Here is a 22,335-nt window from a genome sequence, read left to right as displayed (position 1 = left end):
TGAAATATATCCAACAATATGTAGTCTTTATGGTTGATTTTTTTTTTCAAATAAAAAAATTATAATCATAATTATTTATCCACTTAAAAAAAAAAAAAAAAAAGCGAGAAAAAGAAAAACCAATAAAAAGAACCAACAACCAAAAAATAGCAAATATCAGTGGCTGGGAAGTTACACAAAACTCCAAAAAATGGCTTCTTCTCTTCATCTTCTCATCCAAGTCCAACCTCTCCCCAATTTCCCTTCCATCACTGCTCCTCTTTTTCCCAAAAACCTTCCATATCCTTCCCTGACCTCTCTCAAACCTCCAACAAACCCTTTTCTCTAAACCCTCACTATCCCATTTGCTCTCACTGAATCTTCAGACTCTCCAAACTCACTTCAACCCCAAATAATGCTCAGTCCTCCTTCAACAACTTGCAGTAAGCAACACTTTTCCACACCCATAATTTCAAGCACCCACATATCTGTTTTCACTTTCGTTTTTTTTTTTTTTTTTTTAAATATAATTTGGCGCCATATATTTTGTTATTAATTTAATTTTACTTAATTGTTATTGTTTTTTCTTTGTTGGGTTTGTGTAGGATAGCTTTGATCTTCCGCAGGACTATTTTTCACAGCTTCCAAGTGATCTTCGTATAGATGTAAGCAAAGTTTGTAACTTTGGTTTTATTCAATTCTGTGTTGTTATTTATGTGATTTGATACTGTGGTTTTTTTTTTTTTTTTTTTTTTTTTTTTTGGTTGGTGAGTGTTTTGGTTAATGTTTATTTTTTTGGTGTGGTGAATTAAGCTAAATGATGCGGCTTTTGACCTTTCGAATGGGCCGGTAATTGATGAGGTTAGTCATTTTTATTGCTTCAAAAACTGTTTATAACTGAACCAGTCTTGAGTAATGAGTACTGAGTACTGAGTAGGCTATAGGCAGTCACTGTATATCAAATTTGTAATCTCAATATCATACTTATGTTCATTTTGCAAAACATGACTCATGTTGGTGGAATTTGTGTAATACAATGTTAAATGGGTGGCTATTGTGATCCTACGAGTATGAATTGGTCTTGGTTTCTCATTGTGTGTAGGTGGGTCCTACTATCATGCTGCATGATCCCTACTGTGCACACATGAATTTTAGCTAATAGGAGTCATATTGAACACATGAATATGAGAGAATCTGATTTTTGACGTTTTTGTTAGTCCATTGAACTTCAACTTTCAATCATGGATTTTCCATTTCTGTAGTTGGAGTCATATTGAACACATGAATATGAGAGAATCTGATTTTCAATGTTTTTGTTAGTCCATTGAACTTCAACCTTTAATCATGGATTTTCCATTTCTGTAGTGCCTAAATCTTGTTACTTATTGAAAAAAAAAATCTTGTTGATATTCAACTAACATAAAAGCTCATACTCCTCTCTCTCTCTCTTTAATTGTATGATAAAGACCACTCAGTAATCTTGTGTCTGCATCTTGAACTATTGTTTGGATATCTTTCACTACATTATGCAGGGCGTGTTATTCTTGATCATTATAACTACACCACCTGTTATAGACAGCAATTAAATTTAAGACATTTTTTAGAAATTACTGTAGAAATTACCTTTGCATTTCATTTCAGTGTGGTCAAGTTCTGGGAGATACATTGTTAAATCTCTCTCGAGCGTGGGAACTTGCTGACACATCAACTTCCCATAGTTTAGCAAGCAAGCTCCCTGGGTTGGAGGAGTCTTTGACAGACAATGCCAAATCAGGCAAGATTATATGTAAAACCAATGCCTAGAGATACATCCTTAAGAGTTTATTTCCAAAGCTTATTTCCATCTTTTAGCTGGTTTAGCACTTGGCAAGCGTTTGGTGTCTGCTGGAAGGAGGTTCCAGTCCATGGGGCAGTATGGTCAAGGTGAACTACAGAAGGTATCTTATGTTACATGAAAGTTTTTTGTTATTGCTATTATAGTTATCATGTAAAATTTTGTCCTTGCATCTCCAGATCCTTGGTCTAAAACTTAAATCTGAATTCTGCAACTATGTAGACATGTTAACAGATTCTAACTGGCTTTTATGCAATTGAAAGTGCTGGAAGTTAGACATGCTCTGATCCTTTAAGGCTACTTCTTCTCCAAGACTGTCTCTATGTTTCACAAGTGCTTTCAGCTTATGCAAAGTCAATCAATTCCTGATATATATTAACTTTGCAAGTCATAGATCTCTTTTCTCCTCACTTCACCCAGTGTACTAGTTATGATTTTAAATTTTAAGGAATGATCTCTCTCTCTTCCTCTCTTGTAAATGTATATAACTTGCTGTTACATATCTCTAAAGTAGCAGTATTGTTGGATACTGTTCAACCATTATAGATTGCAAAAGTAATGGTTACAACTGGAAGGCTCCTTTCTGCAATTTCAGTATCTACAGCAGCTGAAGAACAATCAAAGAAGGAAACCAGGATGTTTAAGGTAGATGATTACTCTGCACTTGTAGCATATTCTGCAAACAGATGCACTTGATGTGGAATATTAAACAAGCAATGTTCATGTCAACCACAGTTTGGGGAACTTCAGGTTGAATTTACGTCAGATAAAGCCTACATTGGTGCTGCAATTGGCTTTGCTTTTGGGTAACTATCCTGTTTTTAACTGTGAGTTCCTTATCGACTGTCATTTTTAACAAAGAGGCCTAACAGAAAAGTATTTCTTTTAATTATCTTGAAAATTTAAAATGTAGGATTCTTTCATGGCAACTAGGTCAGGGTGTTCAAAGCATTCCAGAGAGTTCATTGCAGTATGCAAATGATAATGCTTTGCTATTGGCTAAGGTGATGGCAAAAAAATGTATTTTGATTGTTATCTGACCTTTTTTCCTCTTCTAACTCATTACAGCATTACATGTAAAACTTTTGGATGCAGTCTCTGAGGGGAGCTCTACTTGCAATCTGCTATTCTTCGGCAGTTCTGTCTGCTTTTAGTACTGTGGGACTTGTCTTACTTGGAAGACAACTGGACTCAAAGGAATAGTGAGTTTCTTGGCTTTGCCTGTAAATTCTTTCACCTGTGCCATGTTAGTTAATGAGACTCAATAAAAAGGATGATGTGAAAAAACTAAAATTAATGTTGTGCTGTGGCAATGATTTAATGCAGTAAAAATTATTAAATTATAGTACCATACTTGTGTCATCTAGTTCCAATTTCCTAGGAAAACCATACTTGACTGACTTGTAGAATTCTTTTGTTTTATGATTTTGTTTTGTTTTGTTTCGTTTGTTTTGTTTTTTTTGTTTTTTCTTTTTGGTGTTTCCACAATGGAGAAACACATTATTCTAGCTTCCTAGGCATGAGGATAAACTACTTAGCCCGTCAGGGGTGAAAAGCCCTTGGATTATCTGGTAACTAGTACTGGCAAGTGGTGTCAGTCGCCCGTAGGAGTTTGATTAACAGCGAGGATTGTTGTATAGTATGCTCTGCGACGTGCAATTAATTTGAATGAATTTTTCCTATGTCATCCATAAAAGAAAAAAAAGAAACACATTATTCTAAAATGCTGTGGTTGCATGATTCTTCTATACAGCTACAAATCACAACTTTAACAATCATTTGGTCCAGTCAAGGTATGTTTATGTAATTTTAAGTCAACAATAAGAGCTCTCTGTGAGCTCAATTTGATTTGTATATTTGTTTGTATCAAACCTTCAGGAATAGAGATGGTTAGGGAATTGATACATGTATTGGAATTGACATTTACTCTGTAAAATCAATTTATTGTTTGTATAGTTGTTTCTTTGGTCTAGGAATCAGCCTCTCCAATGAATTGGGAGTAAGGCTGCCTGACATGACTTTTCCTAGACCCCGCAAAAGTGGGAGCTTTGTGCAATGAGTATGCCATTTTTTAACTTTTTTTAAATTTTTAAACATTTTATATTTGTATCTTCGGTCTAATGAGGCTGGAGACTCAAAAAGAATAAATTGAAAAGAAGAAGAAGAAGAAACTTAATAGTGATTAATCTTTGTAATACACTATTAAGGTAATATTAAGTCGTATATGGTTCCTCTAGAATTGTATTTGGGTCTGACGGGTGTCCTTAGTACAGAAATCATTGCTGTAATTAGTGCTAAAGCCTTGAAAAATAATAAAACTTCTGAAAAAAAAGTCTTTGCAGTACACTTTAAAGTGATCATTTTGTTCCATTAAGCTATAGGTACTCCTAGATAGGATCTGTCAGGTATGTTTATAATAGAGGCCGTTCAAACAATAAGCAATAACTAATTGGGTTGTGGCTCAGGTGGAATAGAAATGGGGTGGGGTTGGAATGGGTTCATCTGGGGTTTGTGTGGCTATAATTTTCTTATGAATTACCAAAGTAAGAAAATTGTGACTGGGTCTTAGAGATGGTAAAATTTAAGCATTCTGCTTGTTTTGAACAAAAAGCTAAACTTCTTGTAACTGTATTTCCTTTTAGAGTCTAACATAAATTTGTTAGAACTTAGAACCCGTGTGGCCATGTAATTTTATTTATTTATTTGGGGAAAGTAAACTTTACCTTTCTGGATCTTTGATACTCCCCTCAAATTTGGATTGGGTTTTACATTAAAATTGAAACATCAAAGATTCTATGTGGGGTAGATTAAAAGTCACATTTGACAAGCACATGACATAACATTAACCAATCATGTTAACCACAACACTTTAATATATATATATATATATAAATTTTATACAATGAAAACAGATCTTTCATTTCATGAGAATTTGAGGTTACCCCATGTGATGCAATATTACATTATACTTTCACTTATGTTTTTCCTCATGACTTAATCAACATGAGGAATTTAATAGAATTTTTATTTATTTATTTTTTATTGTAGTTACATACATTTATTCTATCTTACACTTCAAAAAAATGCTTACTTTGGCTTATGGAAAACTTTATGGATCAGTTTTATTCTTAGCTTCCATATTTTTTTGCTATGGCTTTTTCTGCATAGAGGCCTGGCTACCTCCGATTAGTCACAAAATTTGAGGTTTTACTCTGTTGTTATGGGAGGTTCCATTTTCTTTTTCGTTGAGTCCAAGACTTTTGAATTCTCTGTTGAGAAGGGAGGCACTTATTATATGTTACGTATTTTTGAGAGAAATCGAGATTCGCTCTGATCAGTTTTCATGGGCAAAGAGAGTGCAAAGTGTTTGCTAGCTAATGTGGAGGATCTCATGTCGAATGTAACTACAGGTAATTTTGCACGAACCTTCAGAGATGGAGATAAAGTTTTTATTTTGCAACTAGGTTCCAATGTGCATGGTAGTTTTTTTTATGATCTCGGAACTTATCCATGGCTGTCGGAAAGGCTTTATCGTGGTGCCGAAAGGTAAATCGGGTAGTGGGTGGAGAGGGTTTGGATTGCATTTGCGGAAAGCCATTGTTCTTGAGACGCTAATTAGCAGACAACCTCAATATGTTCAGAAACCGACAGTGGAAAAGTCCAAATCATTGCTGTTGGCGACGGCGGAGTATGATCGGAAAGATGGTGGTGGTAGCAAGAAAGGAAAGTCACCAAATTTTGAAAATACAAACAAAACGACCTTGCGCAATCATAGCCATGATTCTCGCGGTTTGATCGTTGAGAAAGAGAAGCCGAGGTCTGAGGCTAAAATCACGCTAGAGATTAAAGATGGCTTTGGCAGCGGCACTGAATCTCATATATCATTGGATGTGAGCAAGAGAGTGGAACGTGGGCTGGATGGTGTGTGGAAAGTTCAATGGTCTAGAGTCCATGAAGTGGGCCGAAATGTAAAGCCCAATGAACAAAGCTTTAAAAGCTTTGTTAATCCTTCGGCTCCCTTCAAACCAAAGCCCACTCGCCAAATAGCTAATCCCAAGCCCATTTCAGTATGGTGGCACAAGACAAAACAAACCCACCATTTATCCTTTCCATCTGACGAGAGCCAAACAACTGGGTTTTCTTTGCCATTGGTCTCGGCAAGCTTTGAGCAAGAATCTAAAACCTGCGAAGTGGTCATCCTCGAGCCGAAGCACTCTCAAGCTGTTCCTTGCAACTGTTCGATGCAAGCTCAGCCATTGAAGATCTTTGATAATGCCGAGAGGGAGTGCAGCTCTTTGACGCTAGCCCAGCCATTGAAGATCGCCAATAATGCCGAGATGGAGTTTCTCGGCACCAATGGGGACGATGCAGAATCTCGAGTCCGATGAGACCGATGGGACATTATCCATCTCTGAAGGTGAAGTTAACTTGCAGCGAGACATCTGATTGTTACTTCAGGAACATTCCGGCAATGTTGTCAAGAAATGGGGGAACTCAGAGCCGTGGGTGCTTGAATTACGAGATGGAAGGAGAGTGGCGGTTCCAATACAAATTTCTCTACCACCGGGTGAAGTCATAGAGGTATTGGGAGAGCAAAATCAGCTGGCCTTGGTTCCATTGAGGTCTTTAGATCCCTTGGAGGTGTCATCAGCCTAGTTTGAGGGGGATGAAGTACTTGTGGAGGACTAGGTTTCAGACACCTATTCGGAGGTTGCTGAACTACCTAACGAAGGGGGTTTGTCACCTCTAGCAGTGGAACCACTAGCTTTTTCACTACCCTTGGCCATGGAAGGACAGGAAGTTGTGGGTGTGGAGAATCCAATGAGGAAAGCCTCTTACTCTGAGTGGTTCCAAAGTAGATTCAAGGGGTTTGATAACTTTCTGGGCGTGTCCTTACAAGGTTTGGAAAATCAAGCGACGGAATTCCTGTTAGCGGTTGAGGCTGAATTACACCGTAGGGCTGTTTTGGAGAAAAAGCACGTGACTTGAAGAGTTCGGGAGTGAAAGGTATAAGAGAGTTGAAGGGTCTATTTAGTTCGATTAACTCTGGTTCTACTTCATCTAGGTGTAATGGTACTAATAGGGAGCGGGCACTATCTGTTGCAAAATGAATTTGAAGATTCTTTCCTGGAATGTCAGAGGTCTGAATGTGGTTGAGAAGAGGCTTCAGATTCGTAACTTGCTGCGTACCTAGAAGGTTGATATTGTATGTTTGCAGGAAACTAAACTTGAATGGATAACTAGAGGAATTGTTCAAAGTATATGGGGCTGCCCTTATGTAGATTGGCTATACCTGGGTTCTGAAGGTGCTTTTGGAGGTATTATTCTGATGTGGGACCGAAGAGTGGTGGAAAAAGTGGAGGAAGTAGTGGGGTATTTTTCTGTTTCGTACAAATTTAAAAATGTTGGGGATCAATTTGAGTGGGTGTTTACAGGAGTATATGGGCCAAATTTGAATAAGAGGCGTAGGAAAATGTGGGAGGAGCTGACAGGGCTGATTAGTTGGTGGGATTTGCCATGGTGTATAGGAGGGGACTTTAATATAATCCGCTTTCCATCGGAAAGATTAGGGGCTGCAAGTTGTACTCGGGCTATGTATGGATTTTCTGATTTTATCTCTCTCCATGGGCTGATGGATATACTTATGGAAGGGGGCCTTTATTCTTGGTCTAATTCTTCCTCTGCTTCTAGAATAGATTGATTTATTTTCTCTCCACTATTGGCGGAGCACTTCACTATGTTTACCCAAAAACGATTATCCAGGGTACTTTCAGACCACTTTCCAATTCTGTTGGAGGGGGGAAGTCATCAGAGAGGTAGAACTCCATTTCGTTTTGAAAATATGTGGTTGAAGGTGGAGAATTTTGATGATAAAGTGAAAGATTGGTGGGCATCTTATTTGTTCCAAGGCAACCCGAGTTTTATACTAGCTAAAAAAGTTGGATCTAAAAAAGTGGAATGAAGAGGAGTTTGGTAATGTCACTATTAAAAAACAGCAACTCTGGAACAAGTTGAATGATTTGGCTGTTAGAGAGGAGTCTCAGCCTTAGAACAAATTAATCTCCATACCGATATTGAAAAGCTCACTCTTTTAGAAGAGGTTAGTTGGAGGTAAAAGTCTAGGGTACTGCATTTGAGGGAGGGGGACGCAAATACAAAATTTTTCCATAGAATGGCAAATTCCCATAGAAGAAATAATGGTATTGAGAGTCTTATGGTCAATGGAATCTTGTCTTCAGACCAAGGTACGATTGCTGATTGTATTACTCAATTCTTTATGAAATTATACTGGAGCAAGTTGTTAGACCGTTTCTAGAAGCCTTGGTTTCTCCTAGGATATCTGGTGATAATGCAGATTGGCTAAATAGACCCTTTGATGAGGCAAAAATTTTGGGGGTTCATACAGAATTTTAATAGTGACAAATCGCCTGGACCAGATGGGTTTCCAATGGCTTTCTTTCAAGCTTGCTAGGGAATTCTCAAAACTGATCTTATGGTTGTTTTTCATCATTTTTTTTGCTAAAGGTCAGTTTGAGAAGAGTTTAAATGCAATTTTTATCACTCTCATACCCAAAAAAAAATGAAGCAATTGATGTTAAGGATTTTCGTCCCATTAGTCTTGTTGGGGGGTGGGGGTTTATAAAATCATTGCTAAGGTCCTAGCCAACAGACTTCGCACAGTCATGGAAGATATAATTTCAGCTTCACAGAATGCTTTTGTGAAGAACCGGTAGATTCTTGACTTGGTACTCGTTTCTAATGAATGTCTTGATAGTAGATTGAAAATTGGGTTGTCGGGGCTGCTTTGTAAATTGGATGTTGAGAAGGCCTTTGATCATGTCAACTGGAGATTTCTTATGCAATTATTAGAAAAGGGTGGGTTCTCTGCTAAATGGCGGCAATGGATATTCTTTTGTATATTTACAGTTCGCTTCTCTATTCTGATAAATGGCACGCCTTGTGGGTTTTTTGAGAGTTCCAGGGGGTTGAGACAAGGTGACCCACTGTCCCCTTTGCTGTTTGTACTGGTTATGGAAGCCCTTGGGAGAATGTTGGATAAAGCTGTCCATGATGGTCACATGTCAGGTTTTGGTGTGGGTCGTGAAGAGGAAAGATCATTGGTGGTGTCTCATCTCCTCTTTGCGGATGACACTTTAATTTTTTGTGGTGCAGATCTGGATCAGGTTTTGTTTCTATGTATGATCCTCATTTGGTTTGAGGCAGTCTTGGGTCTAAAGATAAATTTGGGTAAGTCAGAGTTGGTTCCTGTTGGTATGGTGGATAATTTGGACTTATTGTTGATTGTCCTTGGCTGTAAACAAGGTACTCTTCCAATGAAGTATTTGGGTCTTCCTTTGGGAGCTAAATTCAAGGATAAGGCAATATGGAACCCAATTCTAGAGAAGATAGAACAAAGATTAGCAGGGTGGAAATGTTTGTACTTATCCAAGGGAGGTAGAGTCACGTTAATTAAAAGCACTCTATCTAATTTTCCCACTTATTTTCTATCTCTATTTCCTATACCTGCAGTTGTAGCTAACCGAATTGAGAAACTTCAGAGAAATTTCTTATGGGGTGGCATTGGAGATGAACCAAAATTCCATTTGGTTAAATGGGATACTGTTTGTAGTCCCATTGCTTCAGGTGGCTTGGGAATAAGGAAGGTAAGATTTTTTAATGAAGCTTTGTTAGGGAAGTGGTTATGGAGATTTGGGATGGAGAGGGCTGCACTTTGGAGGCAAGTGATAGAGGTGAAATGTGGCAGTAAATGGGGTGGCTGGTGTACTAGGCCTGTTAATGGTCCATATGGTATTAGCTTGTGGAAATATATTAGTCGGGGATGACCTTCTTTTTCTCGCCACATTCTATATGATATTGGAGATGGGTCTAGGGTGAAATTTTGGCAAGACCATTGGTGTGGTGAAGCTTCTCTTGCAGTTAGCTATTCTGAATTATTTAGAGTTTGCCGAGACAAGGAGGCTAGTGTGGCAGAGCTTATGAAGCTTGATAATGGAGTCCTTTTTTGGGATGTTAGTTTCTTTAGGGGTGTGCATGCTCGGGATTTAGAGGCTCTGGCTGGTTTCATGGATACCATTTATGATACTTCGGTGAAAGGGTTTGGTGAGGATAAGATGTGTTGGAAACTTGATAAAGAGAAAGGCTTCCTAGTTAAAGACTATTATAGTCTCTTAGTGGGCTCTAATGATCATTACTTTCCTTGGAAAAGTATTTGGAAACAGAAGATTCCTTCTCAAGTAGCTTTCTTTGTTTGGATTGCTGCTTTGAGGAAATGCTTAACGATTGACAATTTAAGAAAAAGGAAGGTTTGGATATTGGATTGGTGTTACATGTGCAAGTGTAATGGTGAATCGGTTGACCATCTTTTTCTTCATTGTCCGGTTGCAATGGATATGTGGACTATGGTGTTTGGTTTGTTTGGAGTGAGCTGGGTTATGTCGCAATCTTTAGTGGGGCTTTTAGCATGTTGGAAAGGCAGATTTGGTTGTCATTGAGATGGGTATATATGGCTGATTGTTCCCCACTGCTTATTGTGGTGTCTTTGGAGAGAAAGAAATAGTAGATGCTTTGAAGATAAAGAGAGATCAAGATCAGATTTGAAGCTGTTTTTCTTTAGAACTTTGATGGATTGGTTGGCTGCATTGCAGAACCAATCATTTTTATCTTTTCTTGATTTCCTAGATTCTTGTAATTTTTGTTCTTGATTGTTTGCCCCCTTGTACACTCCCTGTGTACTAGGGTGCTTTTTCCTTTTTGATATCAATCAATAAACTTATTACTTATCAAAAGAAACATATCATTCAATCATCCAGAGCCAACTATTTTTTACTTGGAATCTCATAATATAGGGTTGATCTAGTAATTTACCAACAGATTCTGTTCTTCCTCTCTTCATTACCTAATTGGAGCTGCAAAATTTTCACCTTGAAAACTGTATGCTTACACCATACTCTAGCCCTTTAGAAAATTCATACAAATCTTTCTCAGTTTCCACGCTAAGAACATAATGAGAGTGATACCGATTTGCCATTTTTCATCTTTTAGTTTCAAGTTCAATTGTTTTAGCATCCTTAATGCTTTCTTTGTGAGGGCATTGAGAAGCAAGCCATATAAATATAACACTTCCAATCAACCTCATCTCTGTTACCTAAATCATCACCAAAAGTTTAAAATTTGAAATTAGGGCATGAAGAGACTTGAAGGAAGGAGACATGGTTGAAAGGAAGAGCAAAAGGCTCAATGTAGGGGCATCATCTTTTCCTACTCCCTCGTTAACATAGTGTATTACCATTATGCTATATATTGTTGGGTATACATGTGTGAGTGAAATTGCACATGGAATAATAATAAGACTGAGTAATATAATTGGGCCAAAACTCATAAGCTTAAGCTTTTGGGTTATGTGGTGTTCCTATATATTATATTAACTACTCAATTGAAGTTTTCCCAAGATGTTATCTCCCTAACAAGTGGTACTAGAGCCCATGGTGATGTGTGGGAAGGTGTTAAGGGTCCCTTTCGTAGTTGGAGCAGGGACAGGGCAAGCCCGCAAATCCTACACAAGTGATTTTGGAAAAAGGTTCAGTAAAGGAGTATTGCTAATGGTGGTAGTTTGCGGGTTGGTTTCCATGGATGAATGTGCGTGGTTGACTCGTGGTTCCCATGGATGGTGTATAGTGTATACACGTGTGGGTAAAGTGCCACATGAATAATGATAAGTGAGCAGTTAATATAGCATAGTTAGGCTAAAACTCATAAGTTTAAGCTTTTGGGTTAAGCAGTGTCCCTATATGTTATATTAACTATTCAATTGGAGTTACCAAAAAAAAAAAAAACTATTCAATTGGAGTCTTCCCAAGGTGTTATCTTCCCAACATAGAATGTATTTAATAAAAATTAATACTTTATCCTTTTCAATGTGGGACTAAACAAAAATGCACTTCTCAAGTTTTCTTTCTTCCATCTTTAAGTTGAAAAACCAAACCAACCCAAAATTATTTTGACTCATTTTGTAAATCACCAACATAACTGAGATGATGGGTGTGTATTGTAGTGGGAGGTGGTTTGTTACAATGATGTGATGTTGATAATGGAAGTGGAGGTGATTGTGATGGATGCACTATTCAAATCTGCATACAACAAACTAAATGGCCTCTCAATTGCAGAGGTACTCTATAGGTAGATCTGATATCTTTGGCTGCAGCATGAAGTTGCTCAAGGTGGTGATGTTTGGCCTGGTGGTAGTGGAATGGCATGAAAGATGATGATAGAGGTGGCTCCCCCTATCCGAGGTCTCTCTCTCAAAGTATTATACTATTTTTCAAATAATGAGAGGGGAAGATGATGGTACAACTGAATGTATAAAGATAAACTTGGTATGGCTTAATTTAGTTGGTTAGTTATGTTGTGCTTGTCACGTGCATTTTCCACTGATAACAGAATCTCTAAAGTATCATTTTAGTCCAGGACCCCTAGGGAGTTCAAGTGATACAGACCAAGTTTGATGGTGGTAATTTATTAGTAGGCCTGACTATAGGATGGCATAGTATGGTTTGCCTTGCTGTTATTGTTATTTTATTTAAATTTTTGGTGACTGGGGATGAGCTTGCTTGAGTCCAAGGCTTTATTTTCCATACGAGGGTCAAGTTTGGTCTTGATATCTGATATATAATATCAGTTATATGTGAGATCTAAGTTATATGTGTGAACTACTATGCCAAAAGATGCGAGACTTAACAGGATAAAGCTTAGAAATATATGTTGCTAATATATTGATGTCATCCTGTATTGATTCCATCAAGTACGAGAGCATTATTTAATGTACAATCGTGGACATCTTTGGCAGTCAGAGCATCTCTTTTTTAATAGTTGATTCTGTTTAGCAGTCATGGTAAATTTAGATTCAGATTAGTTAGCCTTTCTCAAATTTTTATTGTTACAGAACACAATACAAATCTGTGAGACTAATTGCTATACATTGATGTATTAGGTTTGGTCTGCTTCCTTGCTATATATAATTCAGACTCTTGAAGCTGTGGAAAGGCCAAAGGTTTATAGTTACTTATACTGTCTCAATCTGATGAGGTATAAACTTGTTCAGGCTATTGTGCTTGACTTTTTCTTATTGTTATATTAATAGTGTTGAAGAAAGCACTGTACAGCTATTTGCCTATGCACAGAGTTTGGACTTGATGTGCGCATATGTATTTTAAATTCTTCAGCTTGTAAGAAGTAATGCTTCACGACAATCTGATGAGGCAGCAATCTTGGTTTTTGTGAGAACTTGTTTAATCATTTAGGTTATTAGTTGCCATTTTTTATTGCTACGATTATTTTTTAATTTATAAGAAAACTCAAATCACTATATTTTTTAGTCTGAGTGACTGCAGCTTCATTGAGAGGCCAAATTCTCGACTTGTTATTGACCCTTGAGCTAATTTGACCACCATAAACTTTCCTGGTCAGCAAGGTTAAATCTCTCATTTTCAGGATAAGTTGTATGCACTTGTCATCAACATTATTTGTGACTCTCAATAATACTTTCCATACACAAATTCATTCCCTTAGATGAGCGTTTCAATGGCGCAATTTAGACGATCCTTCAGAACGGAAGACAGAGAAATAGAATAATTCCCACTTGTGTTACATAATTAGTATGAGACTACCTCCATACTATTTGGAATTAACATTGGGATATTAAGGACCATATTCATGATTCTTTACAATGATATTGTTTCAAACTTGTCCTCTTACATATCTATAATTTACCTTCTTCAATTGGATCTTTATATGGCGTGGAAGGACAAAGAGGACAAGAGAGACGACTTTCTGTGGTGACTTGTGCCTTGTGGACCGTTTGGGCTTGGAGAATATAACACAATAAAGTGTTGGCTCGTTTGTTTACTTCTTTGTTTTGTTTACGATTGATCATAATTTGACTAAAATATTATATAACATATTAAATGCTCTTATACAACTTGCATTACTATTAAAAAGGAAATTGGGTATGGAAGTATTAATTTATTGGATAACTAGCGAAATAAAATACCATTCTTAAGACATGAGTAATTCACAAACAGTTCAACATGCTTGTGCACTTTGTTTTAATTTTTTTTTTTTAATATTTTTTTTTTTTATGTTAACATTTTTATAAATCTTAAATGTACTCGAACCAGGTAAAATGATGGAAACTAACATTTTTTGAGAAACAACATTATTTCTCTAGATTATTAGATATCGTTATTAACCATTAAAGGAAATTTTCATGCACACGTTTCTCTCCCTTTCTCACTCTTTTCAACACCATCGCTTTCTTCTATTTTGTTCTTCATATCCATTAGTTCATATGTACCATTAAACTTACTGCAACAGCCTTGTGGTACTATCACTTGCCCAAAAAAACTGCAAGAACTTTGATCATCGAAACCTCCCACATCCTTGGTTAATACTTTCCTATTGTGCATGTTAATACTCTTTATTTCTTATGTGCTAGTATTATTGTTTATAATATATATATTTTTTTTATTACTTCCTCAAAAAAATTTTTATTTTATTTTATTTCATATTAATGTTCCATCTTCTTGATTGGAATATTCTCACATCTTCGTAATGATTTGGTACACTTTACTGCCTTCTATCAATATTCCTCGGCAAGCTAGATTTGTGTGTGTGTATATATATATATATATATCTAAAAACTGAAGCGTAGCATTTATTATTTTTACGTTCCTGTTGAACCACCTCATCGCAACGTCATTAGTCACATAATTGATCTTTTTCATATTTGTTTTTTACCTTTAATTTTTTTACAATATTAAATATATAAATATATTGGCTCTACAAATTCATCTTAGGTGGTTTTAACTTTACATATTCATCTACTTTAATTTTTATATTATAATCTATATAATAAATCAATGGAAAATCAAACAAAAGTATTGTCTATATATATTCATCTTGGATGGTTTTAACTTTATATATTATTTTCCCCCTTCATCTTTTTTTTTTTTAGCTCTTCTTATTCCCATCATCTTACTATAAATTTGCCACTCACTCACATTCTATGCATATATTTCTCATACAAAATACTAAATATTTTTAACACACACACACACATGGAGAAATGAGAGGTCTTAAAGAAACTTACAGTGGTATATATCCAAAATGACCTAACTCTTAAATATACAACACAAACTTTAAAAGAAAAATATTTAGTATTCTAAAAAAAAAAAAATCCCATACAAAAAAAGTTATCTCTCTCTCTCTCTCTCTCTCTCTCTCTCTCTCAATTTTTTTTTCATTTTTTTGTTGGATTTTATTTATTTATTTATTTTCCTTGTATCTCTACCTTAGATTGATGAATATTTGTTTTTAGAATTCTACTTTTTAAAATTTTTCTATAAAAACATATTCACTGCCCATAGGAGGATTTCCAACTAGAGGTTCGTTCCCTTATTATCCTATTATTAACTAATTCATATGTGTTCCTTGATGCAAGTAATTTTTTTTTTTTTTTTTATCATTTCATTTACAACACTAAATACTTTTAATGAATGGTGTTTGATGTTGATCTGAATTGGGGAAAAATCATATTATAATGTCATATTTTGTGTTGTTGTTAGATTTTAGTTTATTTGGGGGAAAAGAAAAAGGATAATCTAGACAAGCTAATGACAAACAGTTTGTGTAGTTGAAGACAATAGTCTTTGTGCAGGTTTTTTTTCACTGTTTGTAAATATTAATTTTATTATATTAGTGGCAAATTGTTATGTCTTTATTAGATGATGTTCTTAGATGGTTAAGTAATTGTTTTAATTAAGCATTTACGAATATTTTATATTGTTTTTCATCTTCTTTATTTCATTAGTGTGTTCTTTGAAATTTTTAAGAAAACAAATTCTATCTTGTGTTTAAAATTATTTATTTATCTATTCATTTTTCATATGATGGATTAGATGTTAGATTAGATTATGACAACATTTAACACAATACTTCTTTTTTTTTTTTTTTTTTTTTAAATTCTCTACTTTTTCCCTTTTAGAATTGTACTCTTGGTTTTAGTTGTTTATTTGTTTGTTTGTTTGTTTTTTTTTTTTAAGGAAAAAGAGTTGCAATATTTTATTTATACTTTTTTTAAATTGTAGTTTTGTTGAGTTTTATTAATTTTTTAGATAAGTTTCTTGGTGTTTTTGATTGTATGGTAGAAAATTTCTAGTTAGAGAAAGTTTGTTTAAAACTAAAAGAAAATTTTTAGATTTTATATAATTTTTAATGATACACACAATATTATAAATAACTGTGGGGAGGATTTTGTTCTTGACCCGCCGCAAGCTCGTTTGTCCGCTTTGGGGAGTCAAGCCCACATGGTTTTGTTCTCAAGCAACATGGGAGGCATGCTTATGTGTAACATCTGTCCCACATCGGTAAGAGATGCGCCCCGCTTATGCTTTATAAGTGCTTGGCACAATAACTTTTATTAAAAAATTAATATTTTCTCTAACTTACCATTTGAATTCTTGAAAAAAATTATATTGTTTTGATTTGGTACAAATATATATATATATATATATATTACATTTGTGATTGTCCCTATATTAAATTAAAATATGATTATAAATTACTTTACTATTTATTAAATTAGTCCAAAATGAAATAATAAATAAACGTACAGAGTCCACGACTAGTTATGGTTAATTATGAGTGACTTTATAAATTTTATTTAAAGATTCTTTGATAAACCATAAAGATTCTGTAATCTAAGATTATTTATGCTCATTCTTATAATTTGAAAAAAAAAAAAAAATTAAGATTGTTTAGTTTTAAGTAAATTCCTGAGAAATAAAAAAGAAATATGTTTATTTAAAAAACCCAAACCAGAGCTGATCATAAAGTCAAACACCATTTCCCATGCCTTTCAGTATAATTAAAAATTGTTAAACTGGCAGTGGTTATGAGAACAATTGCAGCCATCGGAGATTCATGATTTAGGACCACTGATAAATTATAAAAAACACATAGAAAAATGTGATTATGTAAGCAAAACAACTAATTAAACAAGTGAATTAGGACAACGGATTACTAATTATATGGTAAACCCTGATGTGTTGGATATAAAATAAAGAAACCCAATTGCCATTTCCATAAGAAACAGGTTATTAGATTCTTATTGTGAGGTGCGCACAACTGTTAATACATCACAATCTAGTTTAAACCTTAAATTAGTATTTACATAGAGATTCTTTGTGTCTAGAACCTTTAAATACTTTTGAAGTTGCAAGTTGGCATTATTTGTGTGTGTTCAGTAGCCTATATTAAGCCTTAGAAAATGTCAAGGATCATAGCTAAATTATCAAAATGAAAGGCAGTACTATGTTTTCAGATGGACATTCTAGACTTTGTTAATCCATCTTCATTCAGAGATGATGCCGGTGTTTCTAACAATTTGTTAATCTACTCATAAAGATGAATCAAAATATAAGTAGTTGATAATGAAATTACAAGTGTGTGTGTGTATATATATATATATAACACAATGTTGAGGGATCTACAATTCTACATTGATTGGATTTTTTTATAATACTTCGTTATCAGGAAATTTAGGGTTACTTTTTGTGGGTTTAGACTTTAGATAATAGTTGTTTCTCAAAAAAAAAAAAAAAAGACTTTAGATAATAGTTCTAGCCAATTGCCATTAGGATGACACTGAAACTAATCCTTCACAAAAGAAGAAAACATGCACGGAATCTATACGCCACATTTTCTATCTAGAAGTTATAATAATCTAGGTAATCGATCTTAAAATAATGGTAATTAAGATAATCATTTCAAGCAATGTTACTTGAAGGTTCGCTAGGATTTGTTTAGAATGCAAAGACTTTAAATGATGTAGACTGAAACATTAAATTACTTTGGTTTTAAATATCATCATAGACTTTATTGTCACTATGATTGTGACGTTAAAATATCACAAATTACTGTGATCCACATTAACATTGACCAAGTAGTTAGAAGACTTTCCATTCAAGACGAAAAGAAGGTAGGTAAATGCTAATTAAAAATTAATTAATGTTTTCTCTCAAATCAAGTTATTTACTGACCTTGAATCTTTTGGATTTTTTTTTTTTTTTTGGATTTTTGAACGTGGCTAAGCTCAACTTTTTTTTTTCTTTTTTTTGCCCCTTTTTTTATATTGTTTCATTTTTCTTCCACATTGCCAAAAGAGAGAGGAATCAAATTCCACGCGAAGGAGAAAAATTTGAATATTAAATGTCATAAATAAGTTGTGAAGAAGTTGCACTTAAATTTAGTATAAATAGTGAAATTTTGCTTGGAATTTTTAAGAAACTCTAGGAGAACAGTGAGCTTGGATTATTGATCTAATCAACAAATTAGATGCATGAGCCAAGATCCAAGTTTAATTTACTTGTTGATTCAAGGTGATAATAAAGTTTAGTAATCCATTTCCCATTTCCTCGTAATGAGGCGGAAAGCATTGTCTTGGTTCATGATCTACTAGACATTAATTAATTTATGAATTAAAAAAAGCTCATTAAGTATAACATAACGTTGTCATTTACTGAAACTTCTCCACGTGTAACGTGAAGGAGGACTCACGACCAAACTTTACCATGCCATAGGATAAAAAAAAAAATCTTGAAGACTAAAAGTAATTTTCTTGGTAAGATGCAAGATGGCAATATCGCAAGCTTTTTGACTAGAGGATTAATTGGTTCCTTTCCATCTTAGTCCAAGACTTAATTACTATATTATATAGTTATATATTTTTTTAAAAATCGTGCACGCAGTCGTGGAGGCAAAATTTTTCCTTATTTCGATGATATAATTTTTCTAGGTTTGAATATAAAAAATTCTTGGTTTAAAAATTAGAACTTAGACTATAGATTCATTTCTTTTATAATAGAAAATGAAAGTGAGAGTATAAGAAAACCTTCTTTTCATCTTATATTATAAGACCTCTCTATCCCTTTGTTCTATAAATAGAACCACAAAGTATCTATTCAAGTATTCCTTCACTTCTTTGTTGCATTTCTCTCTCCCACCCAAGAAGAAACAAGCTTTACCATGGCTTCCTTAAGCTGCTCAGCCTCAGACCTCGCACCCCTTTTCAGCTCTAACACTGCCAACGCCACTGCCGTGGCCAATTTCCTCTGTACTCGCTTCGACACCATAGCCAACAAGCTCAGTGACACAACCTATGCCATAGACAACACATACCTCCTCTTCTCTGCTTACCTTGTGTTCGCCATGCAACTTGGCTTTGCCATGCTATGTGCTGGATCTGTCCGTGCCAAGAATACCATGAACATCATGCTCACCAATGTTCTTGACGCTGCAGCTGGTGGCCTTTCTTACTATCTCTTCGGCTTTGCCTTTGCTTTTGGTTCTCCCTCTAATGGATTTATTGGCCGCCACTTCTTTGGTCTAACAGACTATCCTAAGCCCACTGGAGACTATAGCTTTTTTCTTTACCAATGGGCCTTTGCAATAGCGGCTGCTGGAATTACTAGTGGGTCCATTGCCGAGAGAACCCAATTTGTGGCTTATCTGATCTACTCTTCCTTTTTAACCGGTTTTGTTTACCCTATAGTTTCACATTGGTTTTGGTCTAGTGACGGCTGGGCCAGCCCAACTCGGACTGATGATCTTTTATTTGGTTCGGGTGTCATTGACTTTGCCGGTTCGGGAGTGGTTCACATGGTTGGTGGAATAGCAGGCTTATGGGGTGCATATATTGAAGGTCCATGAGTTGGCCGATTTGATCAAGCGGGCCGGTCCGTGGTTTTACGTGGTCATAGCGCATCTCTAGTCGTGCTTGGTTCATTCTTGTTATGGTTTGGTTGGTATGGATTCAATCCCGGTTCATTTCTCACGATAGCAAAATCATACGGTGATAGTGGGTCTTATTATGGCCAATGGAGTGCCATTGGGAGGACAGCTGTCACCACAACATTAGCAGGTTGCACAGCTGCACTTACAACCTTGTTTAGCAAACGCTTATTGGTGGGTCATTGGAATGTGCTAGATGTTTGTAATGGTCTACTAGCGGGATTTGCTGCAATCACCTCAGGGTGTTCAGTGGTAGAGCCTTGGGCAGCAATCATATGTGGCTTTGTGGCATCATGGGTTTTGATTGGGTGCAACAAGCTTGCAGAGAAGTTAAAATATGATGACCCACTAGAGGCAGCACAATTACATGGTGGGTGTGGAGCGTGGGGGGTTTTATTCACAGGATTGTTTGCAACGACGTCGTATGTGAATGAAGTGTATCCGGGTCAACCTGGTAGACCATACGGGTTGTTTATGGGAGGTGGAGGGAAGCTATTGGCAGCACAAATTGTACAAATATTGGTGGTGTCAGGGTGGGTGACGGCCACAATGGGACCACTATTTTATATGCTTAATAAAATGAAGTTGTTAAGAGTGTCAAGGGATGATGAGGTGGCAGGCATGGATATGACAAGGCATGGTGGTTTTGCTTATGCTTACCATGATGAGGATGATCAATCTATTAAGCATGCATATATGATGGGGAAGATTGAGCCGAACATTGAGACCCCACCACCTAATCTTAGTTTACCATCAGTGGACGTGTGATCAGGCATTCTTTGTTTGTAGCAAAATAATTAGAAGGAAAAAAAAAAAAAAGTAAACTAGAATATATATATATATATGTGTGTGTGTGTGTGTGTGGATACCATATGTATGAAATTTAAGAAGTGGGAGAGCATGTTATTCTAAGAACAAGTGTACGTAATAGGTTCTTTTGATGTTTTTTCTACTCCTCAACCTTTTGAATCTTTGATAATATAATTTGTAACGAGGCTGAACATTCAGCATTGGTGTAATGCTTTAATAAAACTTTTCCATTCACAAAAAAAAAAAAAAAAATTTTTTATTTGTTTAATGGAAAAGTTCCAATTTAGCTCATGTGATTTATCACATTTTAACTAGTTCATAAACTTCCAACTGTTATGTTTTTACCTCTTAAAATTGGAATTAATATAAAATCGTTAATGTTCTATTGAAATTAACGGGTATTGTATTTTGTGGACAATTTTCAATTGTTATATCTTGACCTCCAAAAATTTGGATTGAAAGAAATTGTTAATGTGCATTGATATAAAAATCTCGATGATTTCATTTTATTCAAAATCTTATGAGGGTCAAATTTAGTAACTAAAAAGTTTGTGATATAAATTGTTACATGGGGTAATTGTGAAAGTCACTCCAAAGAAATTATGTAAGGGAGATAAACATCTTGGAGAGACTCCTTGAGTGGTTAATATAATATATAGAGACACACTTAACCCAAAAAGCCTAAGTTCAATAGTGTTGGGTTAAGATAACTTGACCCCGGTTAATTAATTCAATTATCCAAGTTGATTAATTAGGTTCAGTTGCATGCAAATTGTAAAGGCATCAACAAATCACCAAAAATATTAAATGCAGTGGAAAATAAATTTAACACGGTGATTTGTTGACAAATGTGGAAAACCTCGCACGGCAAAAACCTTATCGGGTGATTTTAAGATCACCACTCCCAAGAATCCATTAATCAACAATCAAGCGGTTACAACTATAAGGAATCTTACCAACTACCCTGACCTATCTCGAAATACCAATCTACAGTTGAACCTTTGCTTCAATACCCAATTAGATTTGATCTTGTAGTAGCCTTCTTTCTTTTGATGCACAAAATTCTAATTTGTGACTAACCTTGCACGGATCCTAGTACGTGACTAACTCTAGCAACTTGAATGAATGTTGTTGGCTGCAAAATTCTTCACTTCATCAACAATGAAAATCAAGAAGCATTTAGTTACAAAACCCTATGGCATACAAACGCAGTAGCTTCTCATAGAGAAAAATAAACTCTTAGTCTCTGTATCCGTATTTGACAACTCTTAAAATAAGCCTTATATATGTCTAGGATTGTGAGAAAAGAATTCTAAACAAATACATAAGCTTGGGCCGAATTTCAGATATGGAAATCTGAAAATTGTAATTCTCGATAAATCGAGCTTCTATCAAGTCATCTAATGAGAATGCAAAATGTCATATTTTTCTCCCTTAATATTTAGTTTTTTATACTTATTTGGTGCTTAAATGTACTCATTATTCTTATATTTTGATTTAGGATGCAAATGGAGGCATTAAGTGCAAAACGTAGCTAATTGGGCGATTTTGGACAGTTTCAACATCGTTTCGTAATCTATGCATAACTCTCTCATCAGAGCTCCGATTGAGATGATTCAAGATGATATGGAACGCCAAGAGAAAGCTCTACAACTTTCATGTTTTGAGGTTTGAGAGATACTGGATGAAGCAAGGTCGAAATTGGGCTTGAAGTTACTGCACTGGCACTGTTGACGTTCAGGAATGTTCCTTTGCCTGAAATTTTAATACCTGATGCGGTTTATTTTCAGAAGCTTCCAGATCTGGTGCACGAAAATTTCAGCTGAAAAAACACCACTTTCCTAGTT

General features: G+C 35.3%; 2 protein-coding genes across 2 annotated transcripts; both read left to right on the top strand.

Moving 5' to 3' along the window:
- Positions 1-396: 396 nt before the first annotated feature.
- On the top strand, positions 397-13,106 carry LOC112038008 (uncharacterized). Its single transcript, XM_024070819.2, has 10 exons — positions 397-422; positions 585-644; positions 793-840; positions 1,621-1,753; positions 1,831-1,916; positions 2,360-2,458; positions 2,549-2,619; positions 2,727-2,817; positions 2,909-3,015; positions 12,822-13,106. Coding segments are annotated over exons 5-10 (402 nt in total). The 5' UTR covers positions 397-422; positions 585-644; positions 793-840; positions 1,621-1,753; positions 1,831-1,883; the 3' UTR covers positions 12,823-13,106.
- A 5,744-nt stretch (positions 13,107-18,850) lies between these two features.
- Positions 18,851-20,719, top strand: LOC112038007 (ammonium transporter 1 member 2). Its single transcript, XM_024070818.2, is given in 1 exon segment — positions 18,851-20,719. A coding segment is annotated over 1 exon segment (1,533 nt). The 5' UTR covers positions 18,851-18,913; the 3' UTR covers positions 20,447-20,719.
- The last annotated feature ends 1,616 nt before the right edge of the window (positions 20,720-22,335 follow it).

The sequence above is a fragment of the Quercus suber genome, unplaced genomic scaffold (genome assembly GCF_002906115.3).
Source record: "Quercus suber isolate HL8 unplaced genomic scaffold, Cork oak 2.0 scaffold_82, whole genome shotgun sequence".
In the NCBI taxonomy this organism is placed as follows: Eukaryota; Viridiplantae; Streptophyta; class Magnoliopsida; order Fagales; family Fagaceae; genus Quercus; species Quercus suber.
The sequence above is the reverse complement of the archived record's forward strand: the minus strand, read 5'-3'. Positions and strand labels throughout refer to the sequence as shown.